The sequence below is a fragment of the Equus quagga genome, chromosome 1, assembly GCF_021613505.1.
Source record: "Equus quagga isolate Etosha38 chromosome 1, UCLA_HA_Equagga_1.0, whole genome shotgun sequence".
NCBI classification, from domain to species: Eukaryota; Metazoa; Chordata; class Mammalia; order Perissodactyla; family Equidae; genus Equus; species Equus quagga.
Window position 1 is genome coordinate 3432286 of NC_060267.1, and position 18737 is coordinate 3451022.

Below are 18737 nucleotides of genomic sequence, written 5' to 3' on the forward strand. Positions count from 1 at the left end.
CAGATCTGATCCCATGACTGCCTGGCTTTTCAGTCTATGGCTTGCCATCATCCCTGAAATTAAATCCAAACTGTCTATAAGGCCCCTATAATGTACCCTCACTAGTCACTCACTGCTCTCCCTCTTACATTCCAGACTACAACTCCGCTTCTGAACACACCATGACGTCTGGGCTCTATGCTTTTGCCAATCTGTTCCCACCACAAGGAGTACACAACTTCCTTGGTTTGCTTGTTCAGATCCCCAGACCAGGAACCTGTGCCACAAATCATACGGAACCCTGTACTTGCCCTATTACAACACTATTTGATAGTAATTATGTAGAGTGTGTTTTCCCAACACTGTCGCCAACGTCCAGTACATAGGACCGAGGAGTAGGAGGTACCAAGGGAAGGAGGGGAAGGTCACTAGCGTTGCCTTTGCTCCATTCACAGGATGGAGGTGGCGTGATACTAAGTTTTGTACCCATCTTCGCCACAGACACTGTAAGCAGAGGCTATGGCAGTGCACAGCTCAGCAGTGGGCTGTACCTGGGCAGCCACATGTGGTCATTCCATAACACTTGACTGTACCTTCAAGGACAACTGATGCTGAAAGAAATTTCTTAATCTTTTAAATGTAGATTTTAAAGACTATAAATGATTCTCAGGGTTTCCAAACTCAGCATTCTGGACTTAAACTGCTGATGAATCAGCCCTATTAATATTTCAGTAACATCATGTCAAAGGAAAATAATTTTTGCTTATGCCAATTCTCCCAAGTGCGACTGAAGTCGTTCTGAAGCTTGAAAGATCACTCACTCACTCATCAGTCTTGTTTCAAAGAACAGGCAAGTGGCGGTAGCTTTCCTGCCGCCTGCCTACCACCATGGGTCTTTAATATCCCTTGTTTAGGTCCCAAGATTCAGAGAGAAGCATTTTATTGTCTAGAAACATCAGCTAATCCTAGAAAAATAGCAAAAATCTGCCATAGTCATCTTAACTTTAATAGTTGCTTTCAAAGTTCAAATATATATTGTTTTGGAATTATACAAAGTATCACTATCTGGCATGTCTTTAAATATTACAGCTAAACAGGAAACTACCCATACTGGGAAACAAGTCATTAGTTCAAGAAAGTAAATTAATGCACAAACTATTCTCTTGAAGAGAATGTAAATGAGTAATGTTGAAAATCCATTTACTGTTTTTACAAGAACTCAAGTAAAATGCACTAGCGGTTCATGGCTACTGTTGCTCACCTGTGTACAGCACGACTACAAAGCACTCTAACTGCCTCACCCTCCGTGTCGTGGTGGAGCTATAAAGTATGCAGAATGCATCTCCTAGCCAGAGAAAAACAGTATCTATGTTAAGCGATTTACGAAAGACTATCCATAAGTCAGCAATCGTATATCGAGTAGAAAACTATTTTCACTAAATCATGATAGTTCTAATTGGTGGAAGAAAACAAGTTGATTAGAAGCTATACTTATCAGTTTATCTATTTATTTAGAGTAAGATTAGCCCCAAGCTAACATCCGTGCCCGACTTCCTCTACTTTATATGTGGGACGCCTGCCACAGTATGGCGTGATAAGCGGTGCCTAGGTCTACGCCTGGGATCCGAGCTAGCGAAGCCGGGGCCGCTGAAGTGGAGTGTGGGAACTTAACCGCCCCACCACTGGGCCGGCCCCTATACTTACATCTAGGTAAAAGATTAAGAACTGACTTAAGGTCTGAAAACTTCGACATGTATGGAATAGCTGCTAGAAATGAAGAAAAATCTTTCTCTAAAATAGTGATTCTCAATCAGGGCAATTTTGTGCACACCCCCCCACCACGCCCCCTCCACTGGGGACATTTAGCAAGAGCTGAAGACATTTGGTTGTCACAACTGGGGGTAGCACTGGTACTAGCAGTGTCTAAGTGGGTAGAGGCCAGGGATGCTGCTAGTATCTTACAATGCACAGGGCAGCCCCATAACACAGAATTACCCAGTCCAAAATGTCAACCGTGCCAAGGCGCAGAAATGCTGATCTAAAGAGAACAGGCATCTTTCTAATAAAGTGTAAATTCTGGAGGAAAGTATGGATTTTATTTCTAGAATAAGGAACCAGGAGTTTATTTCCAAACCTTTAGGAAAGCCTAATTTAGTTCACAGGTGGTAATGATTCCAAGCAAAATGCACATCTGTGTGTCTTTAAAAATACTATGCTGGAATTATAGTAAGCGTCCACCATTTAGCTGCCCTTACCTAAGCAAGCAGCTAGGCTTATATTAAAAGTGAAATGTCTGTGAAACAAGTAGAACAGCTTTTCAGAGTAACAGGATTATTACAGGCTATTAAAACATGAGGTTATCATGGTATCATACATTACCCAGTTCTGGAGTACAATTCTATAGACTTTTTTGTGAGACAGCATTCTAGAATAAAATTACTCAATGTGCATCAACCATTAGTTACTAATAATGGCTATATACACTAATTCCAATATTCCCTAATTTGGAAAGAATTTCAGTTCACAGAATGTAAGTTTTTTCTCCTCTAAGACCTAAGTGAACTTAATTCAGTTTGCCAAAATCATCACTGATAATCATTGAAGATCAGAATTAAAAAGTATGAAGACGTCAGGATATTAAGACTCCCTCTACTAACAGTCATTCACACACACATTGACTACAAGGTCTAACAAAGTAAAATTATCTACAGTACTCCCCTCAGTAGTTTCAACTGAAGTTAGTTTTCCCTTTTTGAACGTAGAGCTTTCTGTTACACGCAGCAAAAACATGCTGCTGATAAATCTTGCCCTAAATTACAGTACAGGTGTTTGCAGAATCTTATTTTTTGAGTACTAATAGGAAAACAAGCAACTTACTGTACTGTAAAGAGGAAATACGTAATTTCGTTGTGCATCTTTCTTAAGAAAATGGTCTTATCTGGTGAGCTCTTGGCAGCTTGTCACCAAATACTTCCACTGTGCTCCATTTTTGCAACCAAAGGTATCAAAGGAGTTTTATTTAATTAACTGGGAAAGTCAGTTAAAACCAGAATACCCTTTTCCCAAACAGTTAAATGAACTGTTAACTGTATTGTCCACTTTCCATCCCAGAGAGGATTAAAGAAGATTTTAAGAACAGATATGAATCTGAGGTGGCAGTGGTTTGACAATTAGGATTCAATTTACGATAGAGCTAGAACCCAAAATTTATTTGCTGAAATTTTTAAGCTCTTTAATATCAAAACATTTATTAAGCAAATATATCTAGAGATTGGCAGTTAATTTTAACAATTTAAGTTTGGGGTAGAATTTAATGTGGGCAGAAAATGTTACTTCAACTTTTTAAACTGTGAAGTATTACAATATACTTTGTCATGTGGCTAAACACAGCGTACAAGGCTTATTAATTAACCAATTAATTGAATTTTTCAATGACTAAGGATTTTATGTATTTCATTATTTTGAATTTAAATTATGCTTATATAATCATATTCATATTATGTCTGAGACTGAGCTAGACATAAAGATATCAGAACATCCCTTAAAAGTGGCTGAATTAGATACGACCCTGTTATTAACCATTTACCCAACGAAACTGCTAAAAACTGACTGATTTGGTTAATTATGGTTACATAAAAATTAGGTAAATATTCAAACACTTGATGAAGTCGTAATACTTCAACCTTTTAAGAATTCTAATTCCCCAGTGGTTAAGAATCTTTAGGTATCATTAATGACCACATGACTACCATTTTAAAAATTACTGTTCAGTGCTATTGATTTGAGAAATAAATTTTTAGGTTAGGCCTTGCCATACCAAATTCCCTTTCCGCCTTAGTTTCATAACCTAACCTGACCTCAAAATACAACCCCATACTGGCCACTCTTTAAAAAGAAATCAGGTAGATCTAAACAATTTAAACATCTTCAAGAAAATCAAACAGCTGTCTTCTTACTGTTAACTTCTAGATCTCTTGAGGAGCCTACATATGGAGAATTGCTACGCAGAATTTCCTAATACTACTTAAAAGACCAGTAAACAATATGAGTGGCAGATTATGACTGGATCCCACACCTTGCAAATTCCATTCCGGTATCACGACATTACCACTAAAGTGTGGAGTTAACTGGTATGACTCAGCATTTAAAGTCTGAGTGTTCTTCTGTTATTAAGTTTGTTATGTAATTTTGTTATGTTTTTTATATATATGTATATAAACACTAAAACCATATCTATGGCTAGAAAAGAGCAGAATCTATTTCTTTTATATTAAAACATAGAATTTCAGCTATATTAGAGAAATTAGCCATCTTGCAAAACTCAAAAAAAACCCACCATGCATCTTGGAAGTTGAAAAATAAAAAAAAGGAAAATCCAATGCATGAAAAGTATGTGGATTTAACTTCAGATAATTAACTAAGACATTCACACAACATATGCATGTCAGTCTCCTAATTGGTCCTAGAGCCTGCAGTATTGTAATTTATTGTGAAACCATGTAACCAAATACTTAAATATATCCACAACATCTATACCACGGTAATGCATAGTACATAATATACTAACATCTCAAAATAAATTTCTATTACAGTTTTATGCAAATTATGGTATAAGATTATCACCTGCCACATTTTGAAATGGCACCAACTTCATGTCAAGTTTCATGTCAATGTATTAGTCAAACTCCTTACTGATAATGATGTCTTATGCATTATCATCTGAACATTTTGAAATCAAGCTGTTAATCTAATAACCACAGTATGTTGTTATCAATTAAAGTCACTGCATATTCAGATGTTAAAGCAGGTAAGTAATACAGCAGAAAAAGTATTTCTAATTCACAGTTTCAAAAATAAAGGGTGCAGTTTTCAAATATCTGATTGCTTAAAATTGGTCACTCAATGTACAACTGCCTCCTTCAACACATGTAAACTGGTTTGCACAGCATTAGGAGATGCCTTTTATTTCAGAAGTTAGTTCTTACTGTTACAGGAGCACCACAAATTTGAAGGAAGAGGCTACAGTGTGAAATGAGCTAGCTCACTGAAGGATATGTTAAATAAAATTTTAACTACGATAAAAGGTACTGCAAAGCTTTGTTGACCCCCAGCACAGACCCCTTAATCAGGAAAAGTAGTTAACACTTACCAAATACAATAATGTAAATTAGCTCTACAAGAGAGGGGGGAAATCTAACTCAACTAAAAGAAAATAGTATTATTAGCTAACAAACCTGTGATAGCCGGCTTCAGAATTTTCCTAAAAATAAAATTCAAAAGCATACACAGTATTTGTATCCTTCGTTTAGGAATGCAGAGATTCAAAGGGAATGAAAGAAAAATCTGGCTTTACGAATTTCTAAGTGGAAACACACGCACACAAATGGGTAACTGAGAAAAACTGAGCACTTAAATATTCAAATTTTAAATGTGTAAGAAAATTTATAATAGAAAAAAGTGGCAAATTGTTATTGTGACTTGATTTGCTGAAAACATCTGCAAATTCACACTGGCATTAAGAAAACCAAAGTTTCAAAAATTTACTCCTCTCTTTCTCTCCAGATATGTGTTTTCTGTGCAAAAATAAATATCTGAAAATTGCACTAATACAATAATACTTATTTTAACTTTTGTATTATGAATAATCTGCACATGCTGCTTTACAGACAATACATATTTGTAAACTTGCTCATGCAAAATTAGTGTGCGCAACAGGGATATTGTCAATCCCTATACTTAAAAATGATACCTTATTATCTTTTTTTAAACTGCAAACCCTCTGAATTGTAACAAATCTTACACAGATATTCTTGTCTGCCAGCTAAAAATCAATTTATGTTGCAGAAATAAAAAGTTAAACAAGAAAAAGAAACATGGTTTTTGTCTTGCAAAATTTTTGATTTTTAAATAAGAGAAAATTTATAAAAGAAAGAAATTCATGGTCACAAAATTTTAACATTTTAATCCTAAACATTACAGGGCAAATAGATACTGGACCCTATCTCCATAAATCCTAACTTTTAGTTTCCATTTTAAATGTTGCCCCAACCACTAAGACATTAGTGGTTTTACAACCTCTGGATTATGGAAATACACATTTCTGAAATAAATGCTACAAAAACAATGGAAGAAAGCCAAACTGTCTCCATGAAGGAAAAAAAAGTGGAACATTTTGAAGCTTTTAGACACTTCTCTTTCCATGTCTTATGATTAACCTGTCAATTCAGTGCATCATATGGTCAACGTAATGGTCCCGTATGGAGCAAACATCTAACTAGTGTCCATTGACTCCAAGTTAGTGGACGATGAGTCTTTCTGGATGCTCTCAAAGATGGCTGCCAGCTCAGGGTTGGAGCTGATCTGCGACTGGAACTCGCTCATCAGCGGGCTCTTCTCGGCCTCGGGAATGGTCAGCAGGGCCGCGACTGCTCTCATGGCCGATCGCTTCAGTTCGTCCTGCTTTTCAAACTCCTGCTTTACTGAGTTTGCCTTCACCTGTAACATCGAGTAAATTTATATCATATGCTATAAAACACAGCTCACACATGAACCAAATTTAAGCACATTGAAATTTCTTGTAAATAAAGCAAAGCTACTCTTTCATAGGTCCAAAAGGCACACTGTACTCTTAAGCACAGTTGTTTTTAAACTTTTTAGCAGTAGCTGTCACCTTTTCTTTTAAGGGAGTATTTTACACAAAGCCCATTACAAAAACAGAAACTCTAGAGCCATCATGTTTGAAACAAAGGAAGGGACCCAGAGCCTTAATCTGCTTAGCAAGTCCTACTTCGGCCTCCACCAGTGCATGTAATTATTTTTATATGAAAAACCCTGTTTCACCTTCTGAATCTAAAAGTAATTCTGACTTTTCAAGCCCCATTTTAAATGTCATCATGCTCATGTGAAGCTTTCTATGACCCTCACCCGTGCCACCTCCACCAGACTGAAACATTTCCTCTTTTGTGGCCCTATCACACTTTATCCCATATCAGTACTTCAAAATATGCATCATATTGTTATAACAATAATTTAAAACTTTTAGGAATAGCATTCAACAGTCTAAGTTTTCTAAACCATCCACTTCAATAGGTTAACTTTTAAAACCAACTGCTACACAGGGTCTAGCCTGATTAAATTTGGAAAACTACAGTATAGAATCGACTAGGAATCCTGACTACCCATGTCTGGCCTAAGTCGATGCCGGTCAATGATTACCTTCGTTGTACACGTGGCGCGTAACGGCTCAACAAGTCGGTCCAACCTCTGCAATACGGCACTTGGACAAAGAGTGGAGAGTCTCACCAACATTAAAAACGTCAGCATCTATCAGGAACAAAAAGACAAAATTCCAAATTCTGACAAAGCTTTTAAAAGGAAAATGACTAGCATGCATCATGAAGTTTTATTTTAATGTAATCTGTCATTTGGAAACACACAGATTTGTCTCACACTGTATCTGAGGAATTTTAGTTACAAGTACTAGAGAGACTTCCCTATAACTGGTCCTCAAGTACAGCACCAGAAAAGTGGTTCTGAGTCTTGGCTGTACATTAGAGCTGGGGAGCTTTAGAAATAGACCCATGGCTCAGCCCCGTTTCCGAGACTTTTACTTAATTCTTCATGATAGGGCCATAGAGTCAGTATTTTTTAAAAAGCTCACGTGCACCAGAATGGAAAATCATTTAACAAGAAAACAAGTGAACAAGGAGAAAAGCTTTATAATAAGTTTCCACTGTCTTAGCAGATTTTCCTAAAAAACCAAGAAGACTGGTTATTCAGATTAATCCATATAAAGCCCAGCAACTCATAATCCTTTTTCTCTTAGACTATAAACTGCAGAATCATACAGGAGAATCCTATTATTTTGGGGGGGCTCCTTTCATTGAATTCTGGGAGGGTCAGGATACAATCAGATATGGAAACAGAAACGTTGGCGTTCTAATAGTACGGCTGAATTACCACTCAACCACCACTTTTCCCTGCTTGACCAAAGGCCTTGAATGGAAGAGCAGAAGAAGGAGGCAATGCACTGACTTATTTTTTAAATCACCCTTTTATAGTTCATGTTTAAAACGGACTTGAGCAAAGAGGAAACAAAGGAGTTATAAGCAAAGTTCATGTTATAAACCTAGGGAGCAATATGATTTCTTTCTAGTTGCTTCTACACAGACTGCTTTGTGTATCTGAAAAACAGTTCTTCCATTTAACAAAAACAGTTCTTCCTGTAACAAAAGTCTTGATATTAAACCCCGTATATTATATTAGAAAACAAAAATCTCTCATTCAGGTAAATAATACAGATATCAGGGAGGACACTCTACCACAGCCAAAGAGAATGAGCCAAGAAAATCACGGGAAATTCAGAACACTCTCCATGGGTAGTGGCTGCAGTCCGATACTAAGAGACAGGCCAAAAGGTCACAGATTATACTTTGAACAGCAAAACCTTCTGGACCTTCTTTTGAGGGAAAGGATCCAGGAACTATGCACTAAGCAAGCTGGCGCAGAGAATTTCTTAGAATTTTCCATCCACTGAGACCTAACTTCTTCCTCCAATAAAAAGGTTTCTGGATTTTTCCTCTATGTCAACTTACTTTTACACTGCATCACATGCACACTTTTGCATATTATAGTTTATAACATACTTACTGAAGTCATGACAAGAAAACCAATTTTTCTCACTTAATACAAAATAGTAAATCACAGGGGTGTAAGTCACTCTAGCAAAGTCGTCTTCTAAAACATTCTATCAACAGGCACAAACATCTTACCTTAATATCATAATGGTCCTTCAAACCATCTTCAACATGATTTAGAAATTCAAAGATATCTAGTCTATCAAGACAACTGTCTAGAAGAGTGTACATGCACTCAAACGCTGCCTTTCTAATATCCAGGCCGTCGTCAACCGTATGCTTAAATGGACCCATTTCTACCTGTTGAAACAAAAAGGAATGAGCGGACATCCTCACAGGTAAAAGACAAGCTTAGAGAAACAGTGTCATCCAACTAACTCACCTCTCTTATGAGCTCCTTTCTAACTTTTGTCTCGTTGTAAAGATGTGGAAGAACAGCGTCTAGCAGATCCCTTATTAACGATGGCTTGTTATGTGCTGCTGAATTGAATGTGACCAAGGCTACTCTTCTTACATTTAAATCTGGGTCTTCCAAGGTTTTTAGGAAATCACCTGAAAAATTGTAAGAGAAGCAACTTAAGCTTAAATAAGCTTAAGATACACTACGTATACACTTTATTCTTTATCTAAACTGATAGTTTATTTTTGCTGCTATCACAGTTATTTCTCCAATGCGGGTCACAGCAGAACATGATGAAATCCTAAGCGAACTACAGTTTCTTTCAGCAGCAGGTAAACTATGTCTGAATCAGAGTGGACTTGATAACCTACTCTCAACACCTACAATGCAGAGCGTAGGGAGTGAGAGTCCAAAAAGTTCTCCAATTTATAGATACTTTATAAAACGGTGGGTTGTACAGAGAAGTGGTGGAGCCAGCAGCCACAAGGATGAATAACTTGAATGATTCTCAGAGCTAAAAACTGGTACTTGCACCAAAAGCAACAAAAATAGAATTTAAAAAACTGAGTTCAAAACAAGATAAACAAGGTGAGGACAGATCCATTGCTTGATAAAGATGAAATACTGTTACCAAGCACATAATTTATCAGATGACAAAGAGAAATGTGCCTCCAAAAGCCCTATTTTTATTTCTATCTTAGATGATAAATAAAATATCGTTTTATTTTGATAAATAAATATCAATAAATATCCATAAATAAAAGGGTAAGAGTAGAAAAGGAGAAAAGGAAACCTAAAACAGGACAAAAAGCTAAAGAAAACACATCGCCACTTTAAAACCAGACATAAGGCAGTTGTTCTTTCAAATGTGGGCAAGAAACTATAATGCAAAGATCTTTGGAGTCACACAGATGGTGAACCAAAGCATTTCACTTGTCAACTGTGTAACTTCTGGCAAGTTACTTTGGGCAAGAGCCTCAGTTTCCCAGTTTGCAAAATGAGGACTACAAACATTTTAGGGCTACCGAGCAGAACTGGTAGTATGCATGTGAGAACAGTGTCTGGTACACACCTGGTGGTATTTGTATGAAACTCCCATTCCTCATTATGTAATCTTAACCCTGCCATCAACAATCTTTTAGAATACACAGGGGAAAAGAGAGCTGCCAGGAAACCTGAATGCATCACAACATCAATTAAGAAAAATGGGAGTAAAGAAATACTTTAACCACCACAGACCAGTAAACTCAAGGCTGACCACTCGGGAAAGTCCCAGCACTGACTACAAAAAAAAGTTTAGGACACAGTTTAGATTCAAAAAGAATTTAAGGGGGTCTGACCCCATGGCCTAGTGGTTAAGTTTGGCGCACTCCCCTTTGGCGGCCTGGGTTCAGATCCTGGGTGCAGACCCACACCACTCGTCAGTGGCCACACTGTGGCAGCGACTCATATACAAAATAGAGGAAGACTGGCACAGATGTTAGCTCAGGGCAAATCTTCCTCAAGCAAAAGAAAAAAAAGACGACGACTGGTGGCAGGTGTTAGCTCAAGGTGAATATTCCTCAGCCAAAAAAGAAAAAAAAGAATTTAAATCTCCCAGACTAAACCTCTTTACTCGTTTGTTTAGAATTACTAAAATGATAGATTAGAACAATAATCAAAGTATGTATCTACTTTCAGTAGAGCATGTAAAATATTGCTATTATTATGGACAAATGGTGACATGGACTAGGATCAGTGGTGCCCAACTCCTTGATCTAGGAGTTTCAATTTTTAAAAAGCTTCCTAGGTTGTTCTGATGTTCATATAGTCACAAATAATACTGAACTAGATCATCAGTCAACTAGAATCATCATCATGACTAAATAACTATACCAACAAGGGACACTGGTTGACTGCTGTCAACCTGGAAAGATGACTCTAGAGATGTGGCACAGGTCTCTTCCTTTGTCCTATCTTGTACAAAATCAAAAATGTGAACTAATACATCGAAGCAAAAAACAGGTGATGGGAACAAAGGCAAGAATCTTCTGACAAAGACTTTCTTTGAATTATTTCTAGGTCCCAGCAATAGCACCCATTTATGCCTGTGTCCCCCTTACCATGAACTGATAATCCCTTTCTGTAGTTCTTTTAAATTATGTTCTTTCCCTTTCTGGCCCTGCAGAATGGCATGAAACTGCAATGCTTCTCTGCCATATCCCTTTATCCCCTTTCTTCTGTCCTCAAGAAAGCATCAAACCGAGTTCTGAAGCTACTACCAACTCTAGGAAAACTGATGATGAAAACAAATGGAAACTGTAACATCATGAAAAATAATCCTAGGGGCTGGCCCAGTGGTGTAGTCGTTAAGTTCATGTACTCCGCTTCGGCAGCCCAGGGCTTGCAGGTTCGGACCCCAGGTGTGGACCCAGGACCACTCATCAAGCCACACTGTGGCAGTATCCCACATAAAATGGAGGAAGACTGGCACAGACATTAGCTCAGCAACAATCTTCCACAAGCAAAAAGAGGAAGACTGGCAACAGATGTAAGCTCAGGGCCAATGTTCCTCATCAAACAAAAAATCATCATCATCATCATCATCATCATCTTAAAGGTTAATTCTTGTCTTCACAAAAATAGAGACAGCTCTAGTCTTTCTGGGGTATCTCCTCTTAGTTCTTCTGGGAATTAGCTCTACCCTACTCTATCTTTTTCACTCTTAGGTTGTTTCCACCTTACATATGGAAGTCTCCAGAGAGCCCCTTGGGAGCTGGAGGGTTACAAGTTAAAAACTGAAAATTGGGGCCCTAACAGATCAAGTGAGACTCATTTATATCTGGGAGAAAACTTCAGACTGGTCAAACAGATCAAATATCTTTTTCCTTTATCCATTAGTTTTTTTCAGGTCATCCCAAAATATGATTATCAAATGTCTAGTTGACTGTAAAGACATCTTAGTGTTACTTGCAAAATTATCTCATAATTTCAAACTATGGGATGACAGAATATAAGTATATAAGACCATATATTATCAATTATCTCTTTAATGAAACAATTACCAGACCCTTAAAAGCACTGTAGCTCCTTGGTGATATCTTTAGTTATTGAAATGAGTGTTTGACAATTAACTATTAAATAGTTAATCAGTATGTTTATTTTTGTTTCCACTTACCTATGCAGTTCTTTAGCAGTGGATCAATAGGCTGTGGATGATCGGAAATAGTAAACTTCACAGCTGTAACCACGGAGCTTCGGGCATATGATGAGCCTAATTGAAAATAAATTGTAAGTCTAAGTCCACTAAAATCCATGGACATCTTTATCAGTTTCATTCCACTTGAAATAATATCAGTGTCTTTAATTCTTTAAAATTCTCTTCGGTCAAGAGGAGGATTTCTTATTGCTCTCACGATACTAATGGAGCAAAGTTTACTCAACTCATGAAACATACTCCCAACAGATTTCAAAAGAAACAACTTCTTCTGGGAAGGAGGCGGCCTGGGACGGCAGTAATGGAGGACCTAGCCCTCACAAAAGGGAACTACTTAAATCCATAAACAGCTCATAAGATCTTCAAATTTTTTAGTAAAAAAGAAAGCAATTTCCAAGAATGAGTGGCTATTATTACCTTCTAGTTGGCCTAACGGGGTTGACACTACTAGGATCTTTCATTTGAATTAAGTTTACCAATTTTAGTGTTATAATTTATAGTAATAGGCAAGCTCCTCAGGATATATTATTCAAGAGACATCTTTTCCACATTTTAAGTCAAGAGAGTAACATTAAAATATAATAAACACTAGGAACTAGAACATATTTATTTAACCATATCTAATTACCCTCTTTATCCTTTTGAACACAAAATGGCATCTGAATACGGCTCCATATCATAACATAAGGCAACAGCTTCCACATGTAACAAGATACAAAAATGTTTTAACTTCCTCACTAGGCATCTTTCAAGGCAACCAACCCACTGCTAATAAAACAAGAAAATCTAGCTACCCACCTGATATCAAGTACCCCTTAAGCCGTGGAAGGAGGGTTTCGGGATCAATCAGAGTGAGCTTGCCTAGACATTCAGCAACAACATTTCTGGTTCCTTCTTCTGCACACTCACAATGCTTTAGCAGTAAGGCCCAGATGTTTTCAACATATGGTTTAAGGCCCACCACTGATGCAGAGCTAATAATTTCCTTCAAGGAATGAAGCAGAAGATACTGCCTTTTGGGTTGACTGGTTATTTCTTGTAAGACAAACGGCAGATATTCAGGAAGGTTGCCCACACTAATGCTGCCTAACGCATAGGACGCGGCTGATTTGACTTCTTCACTAGGAGATGAGAAGGCTTCTAATATCACAGATTTCAGTTCCAGCTGCCCACTTAAGTCAATATGATGCCCAACTTCTCCAAGAGAAAGCAGAGCTAAGAGACGAATGGAATCTGTAGACCTTGAGTTCTTGACATCTTGAATAAACTGCCCCACTACAGCCGGTCCTTCTTTAGGGCATGCTCGAGTAAGGGCAGCTACACATTTGGCAATGGAATAATAAGACTGCTTGTGAGTAAGAGCTGTGCTCTGGGAATAAACTGGACCAGTTAGCATGCGCAACAAATCCATGTATCCTAGATTATTTGTTCCAGTGACAACCAGAGCTTGGAAAAAGTCCAGCATGGCGCTAAGAGCTCCTCCCTGCAATAAGGGGGATCTCACAAGTCCAATAAGTTCATTGAGAATGGATCCACTTATCTTTGACAGGGAGGAGGGATACACTTTTGCGAGTGTGGTAAGAAAACTGATAGCCATCTGTGAAACATGCATATCACTTTCGCTGATAAGAGGGGGGAGCTCATCTAGAACTGCATCAATCATGGCAGCTGTCAAGCTGTCACTATAGTTTTTAATTAGAATATCTAGGGCAGAAAGGGTGCCCAATTTCAAAGCTCTCTGGTTTTTCCTGAGAAATGAAGCAAGGATGGGAACCCCTTCTCCCAGGACAGGCCTCAAATCTATCTTCAAAGGTGACCCAGCAATGAGTGTCAATGCCTTCACTGTAGTTAACCGGGTAATTTCATTCTTCAGTCTCTCCAAGAAAATCTGAAGTGTATTAGGCAAGTCAGAACCCAAATTGTCTCCAAGGTTGCAAATAATTTGTCCCATACAGGAAATAGCCCTTTCCTTGACTTCCTGATCAATGTCAGCTGCTTTTAACCTCTTAATGGTACAGGTAAACAGATCTTTGATGTAAGGAGTTGCATCAAACGAGGAAGGCTGATCTAAAGGACGAATGACTTTCACAAGCTGTTGAGTAACAAGAAGTGCTTCAGACGTAATCTTGTAAAATGGGTCTCCAACACAAGCCACCACTGGAGGGACCAAAGCCTGGACATGAAGATGGAAGACTTGAGGAGAGTGGTTACAGAGGATTACGTAGAGACACGACAGAGCATCAATCTTCAAATTTGATGAGCTTGATTTATCATTCAGTGAGAAAATGATTCCTAAAAAGCCAACAAAAATCCAGTAATTTTATGTATAGTTTTATGAAAGAAAAATCAGAAACTAATCCCTAAAATATTGCTAACGTTTCCAATTCATCACATTATCTTCAAAGTAGTAGAAATTCTACAGCCTATGATAAATATTAAAGCCAAAAATTTTACGTTAAGATTTTAAACTTTATACTTGCAAATTTCTAACTTTAGGTGTTTAAGATGGTTCCCTCAGAGTTAGTTCATGTGCAAATTAAGTTGTCACAAATTTTCCTTTTAAAGGAAACAATTACTTAAGCTTATCTAAGTCTTAATAAAGTCTATACTAAGACCTGAAAGTGATTTACCATTTCTTTCATACCTGGTACAAGCACAGGAACATGTTGTGTTAGGGCCCCAGGCAACACATTTACCAGTTCAGTTAACATGTTAAAACAGCACTGTCGAGTCTTCACACTTTTTTCTTTCATCTGTTTGTGCAGAGCTTTAACAATGTTGGGAACCTGTAATTATCACACACTCATTAGCTGGTTCAGCTACTGGTATTTCCTCAGTACACTTAACACCAATTACAGGGGACAGGAAAATATCTTTTTTTGTTAAATTTCTAACTCTTCTATCTGCCAACCACTATTGTTAGATACACATTCTGTTGCATCTCTTACATATGTTCTCTTGTAACTGTATTTGCTTCATACTGATAAATAAGAAAACAGAGAAAAGCTATCATTAGCTTTCTACAGAGCAACAAAATAGTATTCCCTGATTAATTTTTAATTACAAAAGACTAAACAGAAATTTAACCAAATAATAAAATAACTTTCAATCAAAATTTTAGGAGCATAATTTATAAATGGCATTTTCAACAAAAATAGCACAGATAAGCATTAAAGGAAAAAAAGACAAACTATGGAAAAGAAACCATTAAATAGGTCTTTGTTTCTGTTTTTAGTTTGCTATTACAATGAAATCAACCCAACTTCAAATGTAGCTACAAGCAGCAGGGGTATGATCCAAGGACAGATGTCTCAAAACTTTCTAATGTTTTGTTAGTTGGTAAAACTAAAATAGGGTATTTACTAATAAATTTTATGGATGCCAGGATACAGACACACACCATTATCAAACAACGGTCTGAGAACTAGAGACAAAAGAAAACACCTATCTAATTCCTCACACCATCATCGTAATTTCCTGATTTGACCTGACTGCTATAACTTACTCAGTTGCTTCAGTCCTCCATGCACTTTACCTCATTGCTTTCTACAATTAACATTCAAAGTTCCCCTTTAAGTTCACCACAAATTTTTTTCATTTGTACTACTCGAAAACAAGACAGATATGCTATGTACATCTCCTCCTCTGGTTTAGCTGTTTAGTCCCTCTCAACACCTCTTGTGTAATCTATAAAAATGGACAAATATGTACACCATGGGGCTGCTGTAGGAATTACACATGAGACAGAAAAATTCCTGGCATGTACTAAATATTTACTAAATGGGAGGTATATAGCTCTGTTTAAGATCTTACAAAAGATGTCCTAAAGTGAAAAATATGCATTTTTTTCATAATAAGAGCCAGCATATCTAAGTACTTTCTATGTAGTAGCCACTACATTAAATGCTTACACAAATCATCTCATCTCTCACTACCTTGGGTAGACAGTTCTAAGTTAATCTTTATTACAAATGAAAAAACTGAGGTTTCATAAAATGACTAAATAACCTGTCCAAGATCACACAACTAAATTAAGAGTTAAGCCAGCTATGAACACAAATAGTCTGACTCCATAGCTCTAAGACTTCTCCAATGGTACCAGGGATAAAGATTACTTTACTGAATCTTAAAATTATTTTAATACTGTTTATCCAGTAAAAAGAAAACTTCATTCAGAGTAAACTAGTTACAAGTAATGTAATATGAACATACATAAACTACTATACAAACATATCACAGAACTCTGTTTCTCTAAAGATGTTCTGGCACTCACATTTACATATAAAAACACAATTTTAAAAGATCACATTTACTTGCATGACACCGACCTGACTCTGAAGCATTGTTAAAGGTGTTTCTCCTTGTTCCATTGCATCAGGGTCACACAGCCAACTTTGCACAGGACGAGTTTGCTTCAAAAGAGAAAGGTATGCATGAAAAACATCTGCCTTTACGTTCTCTTCTCGCTCTTTAAATCTGGATATCAGTGCAGGAGAGACGGTCTTGTAGAATTCTGGAAGCATTTCATGCCGTGTGCTAACTACAGCATCCAAGCACTTAGCAGCTGCACGTCTCACTTTCCAACTCATGTCATCGTCGTCACTGTATTCATCATCACTCCCTAAAGAGAAGTTTTAATGTTAACAGGCTATCAAGTTTATCATTCAATATAGGAAGTGAACTGACATTCACAACTAAGGCAGTTTTCTAACTTTCCACTAACATACACAGCAGTAGATAAGCTTAAAAAGACCTAGAACTCAAACAGATGCAGTGTACTTATGTAAATTTACACATAAATTAACCTCTACAGAAAAATGATCATGACTGTTTTTAATTTGTCAAACATTTTCTCATTTATTGTGGCTAATGAGCTGCTTATTAACCCTTTAAAATCATTAATTAACACATAAAACTTCTTTAGAACAAAAATATTTATAAAATCATAAATGTCCCAGCCTTTTAAACAATATGAATAGAAGTTCATTGACGCTATAGGAAAATTACACAATCGGAGAGCTAAGATAAACTATGAAACCGATTTGTGGCTATAGATGATGTGATAAAAAGAATGGTTTTCAGTCCCAGAATGTGTTGTAGAACTACCTTTCTGGGAGGAAAAAGAATCCTGAAATCTACTTTCTTGGTGACTACAAGGTTTTTCACTAAATTTGCCGATGGGCTATTAGGAACAAATATGCACATGCTCAACCTTTCAAGATATTGCATTGTCTGAGGCCAGCCCGGTGGCCTACTGGTTAAGTTCGGTGCACTCGGCTTCGGCAGCATGCATTCGGCTGCCAGGCCCAGATCTAGACCACTTGTAAGCAGCCATGCTGTGGGGGTGACCCACATACAAAAATAGAGGAAGACTGGCACAAAAGTTAGCTCAGGGTGAATCTTCCTCAAGCAAAAAGAGGAAGATTGGCAACAGATGTTAGCTCAGGGTGAATCTTTCTCAGCAGAAAAAGGTATTACATTGTCTTAATGTAGTATAAAGAAACTCTACTTTCCCAATTACAACAAGAAAATTCTGCCCACATAACAGAGCGCCATCTTCTCCAAAGTCCTGTTAAACATTAAAACAATATTCCAAGCACAGGCATTAACAATTCCATCTCACTTATGTAGAGTTGATAACCTGTGTGTGTATATATTCTCTGAAAATTATTTCCTTCTAATACCATGAAGCTGAATCAGCTGGGTAACATCAAGTCAGGAGGACGGCAAAAATATTAGCAGTTCTCAGGACACTCTAAAATTATCTAAGAATAATTTTGTCATTCTTAAGTAAGACCATAGCATTGAAATGATTCCTCAGCGAAGGAAAAAAGATGTCATTTCTACACTGGATTATATTCCAATTAGTTTAGTGACTGCTAAAGGAGCCAGCTATACTTTAGAAAATCCTAGGATATATAATCAAATTTTCCAATCTCCAAAAGGTTTACTTAATTTCACTTAGCACATTATAAGAAAACCCAACCAAATACTGCTAAACCCAAAGCATCTAATTTATTCACCAGTAGCTACTGGAATAAAAATTACAAGGTCCTATCAAAATAAAATAGACTATTTAAGAGCAAATAAATAAATGAACTTTTTCCCATGGCAACCCAGCTACGGGAATTACTTTCCAGAAATATACGTTATTGAAAAAAAGGTTATAAAAAATTTAACAAATATCCTAACCACTGAAATTAGGTTGATTTCCTAAGTTACACCAATACTATGGTAGAAAGATAATTATTAGGTATAATCCATGTAACCGATAAAGCAGCTGAATGACTTGATTTGTATTCAACCTAAGTACTTAGCACACTAAAAACCAACAATCAACACCTGGAACATATACTGTTAATGCTTTTTCCAAAGGATATTCCTGTTATAAGCTAAGGTTTCCCTTCACTAATGCAACATATTTACTGAGTCCCTACTGTGTGTCAAGCACTGTCCTAGGCACTATGAAAAAGCAGGCAATAAAAAGACTAAAATTAAAATCTCCGCCTTCATGAAGCCTATAACC

General features: G+C 37.1%; 1 protein-coding gene across 1 annotated transcript in view; it reads right to left on the reverse strand.

Moving 5' to 3' along the window:
• Positions 1-2056: 2056 nt before the first annotated feature.
• Positions 2057-18737, reverse strand: part of CAND1 (cullin associated and neddylation dissociated 1) — a 42753-nt gene continuing 26072 nt past the window's right edge. Inside the window, exons 8-15 of the mRNA XM_046661820.1 lie at positions 16540-16832; positions 14856-14997; positions 13010-14503; positions 12173-12268; positions 8998-9167; positions 8751-8915; positions 7195-7302; positions 2057-6474 (exon numbers count right to left, since the gene is read on the reverse strand). Coding sequence (XP_046517776.1) covers positions 6250-6474; positions 7195-7302; positions 8751-8915; positions 8998-9167; positions 12173-12268; positions 13010-14503; positions 14856-14997; positions 16540-16832 — 2693 coding nt within the window. The 3' untranslated portion in view covers positions 2057-6249. The remainder of the gene's footprint in view (positions 6475-7194; positions 7303-8750; positions 8916-8997; positions 9168-12172; positions 12269-13009; positions 14504-14855; positions 14998-16539; positions 16833-18737) is intronic.